A 15000-nucleotide genomic window follows, 5' to 3' on the forward strand; every position below is an offset into this window, starting at 1 on the left:
GTGTGTGTGTGTGTGTATGTGCATATGTGTGTGTGCAAGGGGTTCTCTCAAGATAATGCACATGCACTATTATCACACAGTGACGACAGGAATGTACCAGACTGACAGAAATCAAACCAAACACAAGCAAACACACTCTCACACACACACACACACACACACACACACACAGTGAGAGAGGGAGAGAGATAGAGAAGAGGAGAGGAGAGAGACAGAGAGACAGTGAGTGAGAGAGAGAGAGAGAGAGAGAGAGAGAGAGAGAGAGAGAGAGAGAGAGAGAGAGAGAGAGAGAGAGGGAGAGACCTGTTGTACTGGAAACACCTTCAAGGTGTAGACAGAGCCCTTCACAGAACCAAGAATAAAACAGCAGACCCTCTTGCTTTCAACACACACACACACACACACACACACACACACACACACACACACACACACACACAATAGCCAAGATAGCTCCAACTAAAGACCCACACAAATCCAGTGAGAATGCATAGCTGTTTAGTAAAAACACACACACACACACACACACACACACACACACACACACACAGTCACTCACCTCCTTTAGGTTTGTCAGAGTCGTGGCCGGAGATCACCATGGCAATACCCCGCTTCTCAAACCTGTCTCTCCAGTCCTCGATTATGGACTTAGAGCTATCCTACCAGAACACAAACAAGCAAACAAACAAACAATAAACAAATAACACTAACACTATATTCTACAGCATGTTAACACCATAAGCAATGCTGGTAGTGCAACAACGCAACAGATGCACGTTCCCATAGCAATATCATCCATCATCAAATGTAGAAAACATGTCCATCTGCTGCTGGTAGTGGTATGGGAACGTCACACATGTCCATCTTCTGCTGGTAGTGGTATGGGTACGTCACATCATGTCACATCATTGCCATATCATGATGTTAGAGAAAAGCTACATTTACACTCCTGTTATTAGGTCCTCATCTCCAATGAAACAGAGAAGAAGAAGAAGAAGAAGAAGAAGAAGAAGAAGAAGAAGAAGAAGAAGAAGAAGAAGAAGAAGAAGAAAAAGAAGAAGAAGAAGAAGAAGAAATAAGACCCAATTTAATGGAAGAGAAAATATGGAAAAGAGGGAGAAGGGAGAAGGACAATAAAGAAGAGAAGGAGGAATAAAAGAAGAGGAGAAGAAGAAGAAGAAAAAGAAAAAGAAAAAGAAGAAGAAGAAGAAGAAGAAATAAGACCCAATTTAATGGAAGAGAAAATATGGAAAAGAGGGAGAAGGGAGAAGGACAATAAAGAAGAGAAGGAGGAATAAAAGAAGAGGAGAAGAAGAAGAAGAAAAAGAAAAAGAAAAAGAAGAAGAAGAAGAAGAAGAAATAAGACCCAATTTAATGGAAGAGAAAATATGGAAAAGAGGGAGAAGGGAGAAGGACAATAAAGAAGAGAAGGAGGAATAAAAGAAGAGCAGAAAGAAGAAGATGGTGTTTTAGTTGCCATTACCGTGCTGGCGTCATCAAACACAGACAGCTCCATGGTGCAGGTGAAGTCCTGATTCAGGACGGCCTCCAGGCACTCGTCCAACCAGCAGGAGGCGTTATACACGGGCATGATCACTGACTGTACACACACACACACACACACACACACACACACACACACACACACAGTACATGAAGGAAAGTTATACACTGGCATGATCACTGACTGTATACACACACCCACACACACAAACACACACAGTACATGAAGGAATGTTATACACGGGCATGATCACTGACTGTACACACACACACACAGTGGCGGACCTACCATTAAGGCGAACTAGGCAACTGCCTTAGGCCCCCACCCAGCAGAAAGCCCTCGACGAATTGCCCACCCAGGCACCGATGGGCCGATGGGATAGCCTAAGTCTATAACCAACCGGCCCTCCCGCAGATGTTATGGGTCGCGACAGTTTTCCTTGCTTCACATTCTAATGATAACCAACAGCAATCACTGTCTGCTATTTATACTACTCCTAGTGACCTGTATTCACACTCATGGTTACTATTTTCTTTACTAATCTAATCTCCTCCGTCAGTCTTACTATGTTTATTTGTTGTTAAATGTCAATCACTCTAGCCTAATACTTGCGTGTCTCGCTCGTAGACACCTTTAACAACCCTACACACACACACATAATCACACACCCAGCATGCAACACTACCATTACCACTGATGTTTACACCCCATCGTATGTTCTGTTCTGTTCATTTCTACAATAAAGTTCAAACCAGTGGCGGCGGACCTTAAGGGCGATTGTGGCGACGAACTGCCTTCAGGAAAAGGAGATTTTTTTTTCTCTGTCGGAAATTACCAAATGTCGAATCAGGCAACAGTCACGCAACAGTTGTGCTTCAGAAGACGGCGTCCCTATTTGGGGCTAAATGGAAATCGCCCCAGATCTCTCTCACTCTAATGTTAAATCCATTCTCTTTCATAAAAGAGGGCTCTCAATGCATTTTCCATGGCTTCCGGGAGGGCTCGCCATGCTCCATTCTTTCGTCATAAGTATAAGGACGTATGTGTTTAAAAAAAACGGTCAAGGCATATTCTGTCAAGATGTCTAACATTCAGTGCAACAACTGGAGTCACTCCTTGAAAGAAACTCATTTTTAGTCGGCGTACTAATTAAGTTAGGACTTCCTACACCAAATGTATCGATTCAACAGGTTTCTACAAAGGGTGGAATCCTACATCCAAACGAAAGAAAATCATGGCTAGCACGCTGTGAAGTGGCTAACGCGGTCTGTATTCCTTTATTTGTAGGCTTCCACTGTCACTTTTCATAGGTTGTACAGTGTGAATGTTCGCTTTTTGCCTTAACACTGAGTTATTTTCTTTGTGAAGACTTATTTAGCTTTTGTTAGCCAATACTTTCGAGATCAGTCAATAAATATAGTTGGTTTTGACTTATATGTTGCCCCCTTCTTTACGTTGTTACTGGACATATTTTATGTGTCCTGTAAAGCTATGTTGCATCATACAACATTTGAGACATGTGGATAATGAAAAAGTGGGATAATTTAATGTGGAGCCAAATCATGTTTGCTTATGAAGGCTCCTGAATGCAACTTTCTTCCATATAACTAGCTACTGTAGCTATGTAGGTAGAGGGGAAATATTTTGATTGTGTGCTGCCATCTACTATACAAAAAGGTATTGCTGTATGAGTTAATCAGCCTACAAAAGAATTGATATTGCTTAATGTAGGATACTAGCCCAGAGTTAAGCATATTCATCTAGCAAACTATACCTACCTTGGAGTGTTACAATAGCCAGTATCATTTTATTCCATGTGTCCATCCAGGCAAATTTGTGGATACAAATGTTATTAAAAAACATATATAATGTTATTTCTTTGTAATCATCCAAAATTATGTTAAGTGTATGGGTATTTTGCATACATTGAGTGGGCAACGCGCCGTATATTAAGTGGGCTGCTCTGACAGACAACTCCCGGGCCACTTTTTTCCCCCAGTTGGCCCCTGCTTTGAGGTGGCCCTTTTTTTTTTTGCATTAAAAGGACGGATGAAGAGGGCCCCTGGCTATGTTCGCCTTAGGCCCCCAAATGACTAGGTCCGCCACTGCACACACACAAACATACACAGTACACAAAGTAAACTGGCATGATATGGTGTCTGTGTGTGTGTGTGTGTGTGTGTGTGTGTGTGTGTGTGTGTGTGTGTGTGTGTGTCTGTGTGTCTGTGTGTGTCTGTGTGTGTCTGTGTGTGTGTCTGTGTGTTTGTGTATGTGTGTGTGTGTGTTTACAAATCTCAAATCAAAGAACTGCGCCTAGTATCTACAAGGAACACGTTCCTATTTGAGGACCAAACCAATGGCCATATGCAACACAGTCTAGTGGAGAGATACGGAGGGAGAGAAAGACAGGGAAAGAAAGAGAGGGAGAAGGGGAAAGAGAGGATAGACAGAGAGAGAGGTAGAGAGAGAGAGAGTGAAGAGAGGATATATAGAGAGAGAGGGGGAGGGAGAGGGAGAGGAGGAGAGGTAGAGAGAGCGAGAGAGCGAGAGATTGAGGGACAGGGGGGCCTAAACTCTGCATCTCTTCAATGAGCACCTTACAGTCCTTGTAGAAAAGGCCCGGCGTGTCTCAAGAGTCTAAAAGCACACGGAGCTAACCGGCCGTATGTAACTGAGACTCCCGCTGCTTCCACTGACTGCTTGCCAACTGACGTTTTAGTTTACGTTCCCCACGGCGGATTACACTAAACTGATGCGACGAAGCAGGCATCGCCCGTGCCAAAGAGTGCATCTATATTATATGTCGTTTCCTTCGTACTCCCTCCGGAAGTTCAGACGTCTTATAGCGCCCCTGGATGTGAAAACGAGGGACATCCGACAGGGTAGATTTCTAACAGTGATAAGATCTTATTGGGTTTCTAAGGCCGACCTAATGGATTTCTTGGCAAAGGGTCAGGGTATGGTTATTCCCCACTCGCCGTGCTTGTTAAAGCTACATTTCACAGTTATGCACTACCTCCTTGCCTGTTTAGGCTACCTCTGCTGGTTTCTCAAGAACAGACATGAACGGACAGTCAGGTCTGATGAAAAGATCATCGGTGCCAACCTGCCCACCATCCAAGACCTGTACACCGCCAGAGTCAGGAAAACAGGCAGGAAAAATCACCTCACACCCCGGAAACAAACTTTTCAAACGCCTCCACTCTGGTAGGCGCTACAGATCTCTGTTGACAAAAACCTCCAGACACAAAAACTGTTTCTTCCCCCTTGCCATCTCACTATTGAACAACTCATAGTAACATATATATTTATCCATGTAGCATATATTTTTTTATCCCTGCACTTCTTGCACTCTCCACTTCTTCTTTGCACTATTGTAACAATTCCCAGCTCCTGTATACTTTCTCAAACGTTCATAGACCATTGCACTGTTTGTTTTTGTATTGAAGTGTGTTGGTTTTTATATTTTGTTGTGTTTTAGTTTTCTTTGTATTGGATTGTGTTTGTTTTTGTATTATGTTGTAATGTATATTATGTGTAAGCACATTGAGAGTCAGTTCACCAGGACAAATTCCTTGTTTGTTCAAACTTACTTGGCCAATAAAATCTGATTCTGATCAAATCTGATTCTGATCAAATCTGATTCTGATTCTCCTGCCCTTACATATATGGAGCTAATATCAGTTGGGTACAGTGACATGAAATATGAGGAATCAGAGTTGACAGCACAAACTAATTTGATTTACCACGTCTATGTTGCTGCCCTCTATCGTTTCAGTGCTGGCCGTTGAAAGTGCATTGCCCTCGGCTCGCTGCCCCCGTGGTTCCCCGGTGCAGATCCGCTTCGCTGGAATACATTCTGCACCGTGCTCGCCAGACTCTTCGGATAGGCTGTTGTTCATCTGTTTGCACACAGTAATTGCAAAGTCTGTCCAGCTGAACGCAACGAATACAATCATACTTGGCGTGCGTGGGTATGCTGTAGAATTACATGAAACCCACGAGGAGTTTATGAATGGTTTAGCTACGCTAGCACAGCTAGGGAAGTCTTAACGTTATAGTATGTGTGTAGTATGTCTACACCTTCAGCTATTGTTAAGTAAACTTCAGAAAGTTAATAGATATAGGCTAGTTATAACGATATGTTATGATAACCACGTCAAGTAGTAGACTCATCTTAGCAACAACTGCACGTGTAGAACACATACAATATGATTCAGCATCGTATGAACGAATTATGAGATACACATGCCCCCAGTCTTCTGTAGATAATATTACCTCTTCTTGACAACAGGTGACAAATCTAAGTAAAAAGTAGATGGTGTTTGTAAAATTGGGTTACACAGAAGACCTCCGATAGTCAACAAACCATTTACTTCCGCGATTGCCGCCACTTACTGAGATGCTGGTTGGTCAGCAGAAAACACGGACCTGGAATTGATTGGTTAATTTTCTGTCAGTCACCCTACGTAGTTCAATCTTTGTCCTGCCTTCAGTGTAAAACCTGGTCATCGTCAAGGACAACGGAGAATTTTCCATTTCCCTTTGAAAACATACAAATCATTTAACGAAATAGATCGTGTATGAGGTAAGAGTTATCAAATGAAATGTAAGCAGACGATATGGCACACTTGCCCGTCCACAATTAATTTATGTTTTGATATTATAATTGTCTCATCCTGAGAAATTGCAAGGTAACACTACAGTCCCTGTGAGTAGAAACAGGAGACGGAACGGATTGGAACACGAGAGATGTAATCAATGTTTTGATGACGCACTGTTGTGTCAGTTTGGTTCGCAGATCATGATATAATCAGGTTGGGTATTTTCACAACCTGATGTTGTTATAAGTTGTTCTCAACCCAGATGATCCTACAGCCAAAGAAAACAGCCGACCTTCAATAGGAGAGGCTGGGTGCTGTAAGAAGGCAGCAGTTGTAACATGCTTAATGTCTCATCTTGTGTCTAAAGTAATGTAATAAAACTCACATACAACATATGTGATGGCATCTGCCTGCTACACATTCACAATTGTATTTACAATATCAATTTCATAAATATTTGTTTTGGGTTATATTCCAAATATCAGGAGAGGTCAGCTGGGGATTGAAAGACACAGCAAATGTTATCGGTTTGTAACAGCAAGGGTAGCTAGCAGGTGAAATATGCGAGCCACTTGTGGCATCCTTTGTTTAAAAGCAATTCTCTCGCCAATGTGACAATATTACTGCCAGGTCAGGGCTATCAGCCATTAGAGAGTAATAAGAATAGGATTAGAAAAGATGTGAAGTTGACTTCTCCATGCAGTCATTTCTGCAGATGTTTTTGCAACCAGGTAAAATACTCGTGTTAGACTTGCACCTCTGCACGGATGATCAAAACAAACATATGGGCTTCCTGAACTGCCCGACACTATCCAAATTCCCTTTGGTATCTCATAGATAAAAATAGAAAAAACACATATCCTTGCCAGGTCAGGGCTGACGGACATAAGGGAGGGAGGAATAATAACAGGATTAGAAAATATGTGTACAGAGGAATGGCCCAGTGTGTTGACACGCTCAGTGTTTCAGAATGATTACAACAATAAAAACAACAACAATAATAAGAATATTGGCTAACTTTATTGTTGTTGTTGTTGTTCTCTAGACTCTAATTTGTTTTTGTCTGAGAATGGGAGTTCTTGTTACCATGGTGAATACAGTGTGGGCAGTTTGTTTCCTGTTTAGCCAGGTGTATTTGAACCTGCTAACTTTGTTGTTGTTGTTGTTGTGGTTTTGATGTATCAGCCTCAGAGGACTGGTCCAGTGTGTTGACACTCTCAGTGTTTCAGAATGAATGTGCTGAGGTAATGTCTTACAGCATAGCCCAGAGACTGATTATGTTGTCAGTTATGTGCCCAGATGGCAGTCTGAAACAGGAAGTTGGAAGGATGCTTTATGCTCAAAGATGCAGTCAGGGAGACATAGAGAGAGAGACAGAGAGGGAGATGGAGAGAGAGAGAGAGAATCAGAGAGACAGAGAGGGAGAGGGAGAGAGACAGAGGGAGAGAGAGAGAGAGGGATATGGAGAGAGGGAGACAGAGGATGAGAACGAGAGAGGGAGAGAGAGGGAGATGGAGAGGAAGAGAACGAGAGAGGGAGAGAGAGACAGAGGGAGGGAGAGGGAGAGAGAGAGAGAGAGACCATCTGGCCTCAACTGCTTCAATATAATACATGCTTGTCTGTACAAATGTGTGTGTGTGTGTGGAGTGGGGTGGGATAGAAAAGTAAGGAGTCAAGATGAAATGGCCTTCATACACAATTGTTACATATGGTACACAATGGCTACATTTTACACATATAGGATAAACATTACTGTACATATAACACATATAATATAAACAGGACAAGACTGAAGACATTCAAACTGAAGACTCATTAAAATGAAAAAGGACCAAGAAAAAGAGGGGGTGGGTAGATAGTGAGGAAGTCAAAATGAAAACGGAGGAAGAGTGAGAAAGAGAGAGAGGGAGAGGGAGGTAGAGAGAGAGGGGGGAGGATTGATAGTGTGAGAGTCTAAATGGAAACGGAGGGAAAGAGAGAGAGGGAGGGAGAGCTAGTGTGAAAGTCAAAATTGAAATAGAAGAGGGGATTAAACATAAAAGAAAGAGAAGAATAAAAAAAGACAACTTGGAGTAGAAGAGGACAAGGTCTGTTTCACATCAATCAGTTATCTTAGATACATAAAAGAAATAACAAAGCAAAACAAAACAGAATATATTAAAACTAAATCTGAAATAACATTGAGTGCCTCTAAACAGAATATAACTCTTTCAGGAGGAGAGATCATACAAATAAGAAAAGACACCAAAGACAGAGAGTGAAGACACTCAGTTATGACGTGAGAGATAAAATAAGAGAGAAAAAGTGAACAGAGCAAAAGAAAAAGAAAGAAAGGGGGAGAGAGTGGAAGAGAGAGAGAGAGAGAGAAAGGGGGAGAGAGTGGAAGAGAGCGAGAGAGAGAGAGAGAGAGAGAAAGGGGGAGAGAGTGGAAGAGAGAGAGAAAAAGGGGGAGAGAGTGGAAGAGAGCGAGAGAGAGAGAGAGAGAAAGGGGGGGAGAGAGAGAGAGAGAGATAGACTTGATTAAATGGGTGTTCAGATGGGCGATGATCTGGCCGTCACACTTTCCAACTCTACAGAAATCCCCGGAGCTCTGTCCAACGCTAACAAGGATTCCATGGGATTAGGAGTCTCGAGCCTCCCTGTACCATAGGGTCGGAAGCACACACACACACACACACACACACACACACACACACACACACACACACACACACACACACACACACACACACACATATATATAAACACACACACTCACACACACACTGTACCATAGGGCCGGAAGCCCAAAGAAGCTATAACTCTATAATGTATATGAACAAGAGAGAGGGGTAGGGGAGATAGGGAGGGGGAGATAGAGAGGCCATAACTCAATGTATATGAACTAGATAGAGGTTGGGTTGAGGAGAGAGTGGGGGGGGAGTGAGAGATACAGATGAGAGGGAGAGAGAGGGATAGAGAGAGATAGAGAGAGAGAGAATAATGTAGTTACAGAGAGAGAAGAGAGGGTGATGGAGAGAGAGAGAGAGATATTTGGACAACGAGAGAGAAAAGCGGATACTGAGACAAGGGAGATAGAGACAGGAGGAGGGAGTGTGTGTGAGAGAGAGAGAGAGGGTTGATATAACTCACAGTAAAAAAAGCTTACCAGAGGAAAGTGTGGGCTCTTGTGAGATCTTTGTTTAGCACTTTACGGAGACAGCACTGCCTGTTTTATCTGTAAACATCCACGCATATAAAGCATTCGCTTGTGTAAATCAAAACTGACACGAGTGGTAGGTCTAGTGCTCCTGACATAAATTAAAGATCTTGAATAAGATCTTGCCTTTAGAGCAGCTCATGGAGTTTATAATCAAAGGCTCAGAGCAGAACCAGAACAGCAGCTGCACAAAAACCACAACTTATAGATAGAAAGCACTAGTTATAGTCAGAAAGCACTAGTTATGGTCAGAAAGCACTAGTTATGGTCAGAAAGCACTAGTTATAGTCAGAAAGCACTAGTTATAGTCAGAAGCACTAGTTATAGTCAGAAAGCACTAGTTATAGTCAGAAAGCACTAGTTATAGTCAGAAAGCACAAGTTATAGTCAGAAAGCACTACACTGTAAAAAAAAAAATCGTAAAAAAACGTTTTTTTTCCGGCAGCTGGGGTGCCAGAAAAATACCGTAAAATAACAGAAAATTACTGTACCGTAAAAATACGGTTATTTCCCGTAATTAAAATACAGTTTTTAGTTGTAATTTTACCAAGATTTTCCCTTATTTTCAGGTTTTTTAACATTAAATAACAACATTTTCACATTTTAAAACAATTAAATGACCTAGAAAAACGGTAAATAAACGTTATATTACGAACATTATTCGTAATACAACATTTATTTTCCATTTTTCTAGGTCATTTAATTGTTTTAAAATGTGAAAATGCTGTAATTTAATGTTATTTTACGGTATTTTTACTGGCACCCCAGCTGCCAGAAAATTACCGTTTATTATAATTTTTAGTGTATAGTCACTTACCTGATCTTTCAGCCTTTGAGAATATGCCTCTCTCTATCACTTGTTCACACACTAAATCCATTTATTGGTCTCATAATTACAGAAATGTGCTGTTAAATTAAATTACCCATGAAGATGGTAGATTAACATTGTTATACGAGTAATAATGCTTACATTTACAGAAATGTGCTGTTATTAGTTGGTTTTAATGGCATTATTTGTTTAAAAATCCTGTATATAATTTTTTATGAGATGTAATATAATAGTATACAACAATAATTTGATTAATCTTTAAAAACTAGTTAAAAAAAATGAATATTTAAAGCACTTTCAACTTAAAAAAAAAACTATACTCACCTAATAACACCATAATTATTTTAATTTTAAATGGTTTAAACCAGTTTTTGGCCAGTCGGAAAAGGGGCTTAAATGAATTGTGTTTGAACAAGACTAAGCTGAACAAGAACAACTACAATTTCCCATTCTCTGTATTTTAATTCTGTATATATATAAAAAATAACTAACAGGTAACCATACAGCAACTGGTTCTGAAACAAACAAAAACAAATTCAACTGAATTGGAAATGAAAAAAAGTAAAAAAAAAAAAAAGTAAACAAAAATCCACAGACTCTTGATATCTTCTAATATAATTTCCAACTCGACTGCAAATGTAAATGTTTTTTTTCAATAAGCCCCAATACATCAGCCCTTCATCTCCAAGTGGCATAGCAATCTTGTCACTTCTTGCGACGATCAGCTACTGCTGGGCAGCTCCGCTTGGGTGTCCAATGCACACAATGCTAGGCTGGTGGCCTCTCGATGATTCAGGATTCTCAAGCAATGATGAAATGCTCGTTCTAGGCTGTAACACAAAACGTTTGAATTACTACATTATTAAACCAGCATGGGGAGGAGACCACAACACAACATCAGGAGGTTCAGTGATGCAACCAATAAGTCATAAGACACAAACATACTTGCACAAAGTCCATGAGGTAGGAAATGGCTGATTTAACACTGCAGCGACTCCATCCAGCCCCTCGTCCTGATGGCATTGGTGGAAGAAGGTGTATGAGCATCTGAAGTGCTTTGAAGCAAAGCATGTCTACATGAAAATATTAGAATCCAAATTAGATATCTACCATTACACAAGGTTAAAGTGCATATGACACCTAAAAAAAAAAAGGTAAACGGCATATAATTATCAAGACTATACATAAAACATAGTACTTTGAAGTCATGTGTAAACCCGATGATTGAAAAATTAGGTTTGTACACGATTTCAAAGTGTGGTTTTCGCGACGCTCTTCGGCAAGCAGTGCCGGCTTACCTGAAACCTGAAGTCTGTGGCAGAAAATTGCTCAAAATTGCTGAATTCTTCACCCTCCATCGATAGCTGTGTGGTGTGGGAACGAATGAAGTCTACCACCACTGACATCACAGGGTCACCTGGCGGTAGACCTCATTCGTTCCCACGCCACACAACTAGCGATGGAGGTTGAAGAATTCAGCAATTTTGAGCAATTTTCTGCAACAGACTCAAGCAGAGATGAGATTGAGGAAGACTTCGATCCGGATCAGTTTGTAAAGGTGATTGTGAGCATTGAGCCGTATCTGGAAGACGAGCCAGCAGAAGAGCCGAGTTCTGACAGTGATGACATAGTAGCTAGCTAGCCTCGCTGCTAATAAGTATAACGCCCCCCTCATTGAGGCAGATGTACCGTTTGCCTCCAGTCTCTTAGCTCTTTCACAGCTGTTGTTTGTTAGGTCAGCCATTCTAAATACGTGAAATACATTCCCTATTTAATGGATAGAGAGCAATGCTTCCAGCATTACTTCACAGCAAATTACTTTAGTTGTCATTTCAAGCTTGCTGGAGAAGGCACTCTTGTGCGACACACATTCTGCACCCACTTCTCGCGTACTTCCTCGTCTTTTGGAAATTTGAAAAGGCTAAAAGAATGGGAACTGACGTTCGAGCAATATGCTGCAACACACCCTGAAGGCATATTTACAACTGATCCTTAAGATATAGCCGGTGGCTCCCTGAGAAAATGTGTTTTCTGTCAGGAAAAATGGCGACCAAGTGCAACAGAGTACCTCCGTTTAAGTAATTTAAGTTTTTTAACGCAGGGTGGTAGTGAGTCGCTTGGGAAGTCGGTAGCTCAGTGGCGCTGCATTCAAATGATGATTTTAACAAGTCAAATGTGTATATTTTTCCTCAACATATATATATCGATTGTGAAATACCACCTTCGTTCTATTTATTAAAAAAAATTAGTATTGAGGTGTCATATGCACTTTAAGTCATCTTGAACAATTAAACTGGCTTCAGTTATTATCCATTGCATAAAAGTTATAAGTGCATTTCCCCCCTATCTTTCTGAATGCGAACCAACATACCATCACTGTTGTTCCTGGTGGTTGAAGGATTTTCCAGATCCTCAGACAACTCCAACGCAGCAACCTTCATTAGCTTAGGGATGATGTTCATCTGCCATTTGCGAAGGAAAAGATCAGCTTTCCCCTCAAACTGGCTATCGAAGTCGAACTAAGATGTACAAAGATAAATATTCAATCCAATTTATTCATTTGAATTTACAGGCTATATTTACTGAGATATTGGGGGGGGGGTAAGTGTTCCTTTTCATGGGTTGAAGGTAGAGAGTGGACATGAGGCATCAGTCAATAATACCAAAAATACAATGGCCCTTATTTCTGAAACAATAAACATTTGGTACGTCAGTAAAATGTGGGGTGGGAAGGTAAACATCATTTTTTTTTCACTTACATATCCCTCATTGTGTTCCTGGATTTTGACACTCAATTTAGGAAACGTGGTGACAACATTCTTGTCAAGACGCACCTTGTCATCACTGGATGGGTAACTGAAAATAACAGACAGCATCAACCAAACCATTTCTAAACACACATTGAAGAGTTCAGAAGTCCACCTGACCTTTTTTGTGGTAAATTGGAAAAAAACACAGCTGGCATGATTATCGTATAGTAGGCACTGAGAATATTTCCCTTTATATCATACCTAAATTTTTAAGTTTTTGCACCTGAACTCTTCAATTAGAAACATGTATTGCCATCAGTTATACTCACACTTCACATGTATTGACTAAAATATTAATTTTAAGTATGAGATATATAAGAACAACTTCCACTCCACTGTCAATACTTTTGAATCTCACACTTTGACAGTGTCGTCAACTTACAATCCTCATCTCTCCTCAAGATTGCTGACAGCAACCCTCACAAGTAGCACCCTGTTTTTTGTGCATATGGTACCAGATTTCTCATATTCTGTGAGTATGTTTGGAGCTTTTGATTGAATTAGTACTTTGAGTACTCCAATCCACTGTCGTCCAGCCTGTCATGGGAAGGTAGAAAATGTGTCTGTCTTGGCAGGGGAGGAGGCTGGAGAAAAACACAAACCAAAGCAAAAATGTATGAGCCATTGGTGCAGTTTAAAATCCCTAAACAAACATTTAAAACACATATTTTCAACAGGACTGCAACTCGAACAAACTAAACTTAAAAGGCATTTCACAACCAAACAACACAATAACATGTAATGCTGGTGTGCCGTGAGACTTTTTTCCCCATAGAATACATAGATTGTGCTTCGAGAGAAAAGGGTTTGGGGAAAACTGATTTCCACCACTGGCGTTGCCCCTGCTCTATGGTTATAATATAAAATGGAGCAAACTAGCCAGCACGATATGCTAAATAGCTAGCCTTAAAGCTATGGCAAAAGAGTATCTATGATATGTGCTTAAAAGAGCCTTCGTCATTAGAAAACGCAATATGTTACTAGCCAGGTTTTTACTTTCTCTCACTCTGCATGTTTTCAATATCAAATACAAAATGCCAACCAATTTTACAGATTAAATTATCCAGGTTGGCTAGCTAGCTAACTTGAACTGTACATGTTACCTTAGCTAGCTACTATGGCTTACATTACCTTACGACTACGAACTGAAGGTTGTCAGTGCAAGCTAGCTAGTCAAAGTTAGCCAGAGCCTCATATGGTGTTGGCTACACTCACATTACGGCCCCCATTCAGCACACCAACATGACAGCACGACAACCTATACACAATGAGCCTTTCATCGTCAAATACAATGCCAGGGTATTAAACTTTTTATTTTTGAGAACTCAATTAAAGTACAAAGACATTTACCTTTAGTCTTCTGCTGTCGTGTGTCTTGTCAGTGTTGAAACTCCGTGGTAACCAGTGCAAGAATGTTCTATTTGGGCGCGCGCAGACCCTACATCGGCCTCAATGCGGGAGGCGTATGAGAGCATAGACATAACACATGTATATGTCTATGTATGAGAGCATAATCTGTATGCTAACGGTATACTTTTAGCAGAGAGGCTAGCTAGCTTAAGCTACTATGTGTCTTAATGGAGTTTTGGTCTACGCGAAATCAGCAACCTAAAATAATATTTGAGAGCTTCAGTTAAGACCACCAATACTGTGCACCATCCGTGTTGCACATAAACAACTAACCGAGTCAATGTAGACGTATAAAAAGTCGTGTAGATAGCTTAATTCACATCAAATATTTCCCACTAACAGGCTACACGCCGCCATCTTTGTTCAGTTTCGATATTTTTGAGTGACTCACTCTCAAACAATCAGAATGCTTGATTTCATCTACCCGTGTTACAACAGTAAATATACGTATTTCTAATGGGTTTTTTCTGTGTAAAACAACAGAAATATTCTGTGTTTTTACATTTACAGTGATTTCATGTTATTTTACATTTGTCATGTAAAATCACAGTTTCTTTTTGTAAAATGAATGGTATTTTAAAAATACAGAAAAAAACTGTAAAAATAAACAGTAAAATTCTGTTTTATTACATTTTTTTTTTACA

General features: G+C 40.5%; 2 protein-coding genes across 2 annotated transcripts in view; both read right to left on the reverse strand.

Moving 5' to 3' along the window:
* b3gntl1 (UDP-GlcNAc:betaGal beta-1,3-N-acetylglucosaminyltransferase-like 1) overlaps window positions 1-5463 on the reverse strand; it is a gene marked incomplete at both ends in the record, with an annotated part of 51367 nt that extends 45904 nt beyond the window's left edge. Inside the window, 3 exons of the mRNA XM_080841815.1 lie at window positions 560-659; window positions 1484-1600; window positions 5251-5463. Of these exons, the coding sequence (XP_080697941.1) occupies window positions 560-659; window positions 1484-1600; window positions 5251-5463 (430 nt within the window). The remainder of the gene's footprint in view (window positions 1-559; window positions 660-1483; window positions 1601-5250) is intronic.
* A 5398-nt stretch (window positions 5464-10861) lies between these two features.
* LOC308367837 (uncharacterized protein) lies at window positions 10862-13058 on the reverse strand (the record flags this gene model as incomplete). The annotated part of the gene is made up of 4 exons (XM_080841825.1): window positions 12896-13058; window positions 12508-12655; window positions 11082-11209; window positions 10862-10966 (listed from the first exon to the last, which is right to left on the reverse strand). The coding sequence occupies exons 1-4, from the start codon at window positions 13022-13024 to the stop codon at window positions 10862-10864; spliced, it is 510 nt and encodes a 169-aa protein (XP_080697951.1). The 5' UTR covers window positions 13025-13058.
* Window positions 13059-15000: the final 1942 nt, after the last annotated feature.

The sequence above is a fragment of the Sprattus sprattus genome (assembly GCF_963457725.1).
Source record: "Sprattus sprattus genome assembly, chromosome: 1".
Classification (NCBI taxonomy): Eukaryota; Metazoa; Chordata; class Actinopteri; order Clupeiformes; family Clupeidae; genus Sprattus; species Sprattus sprattus.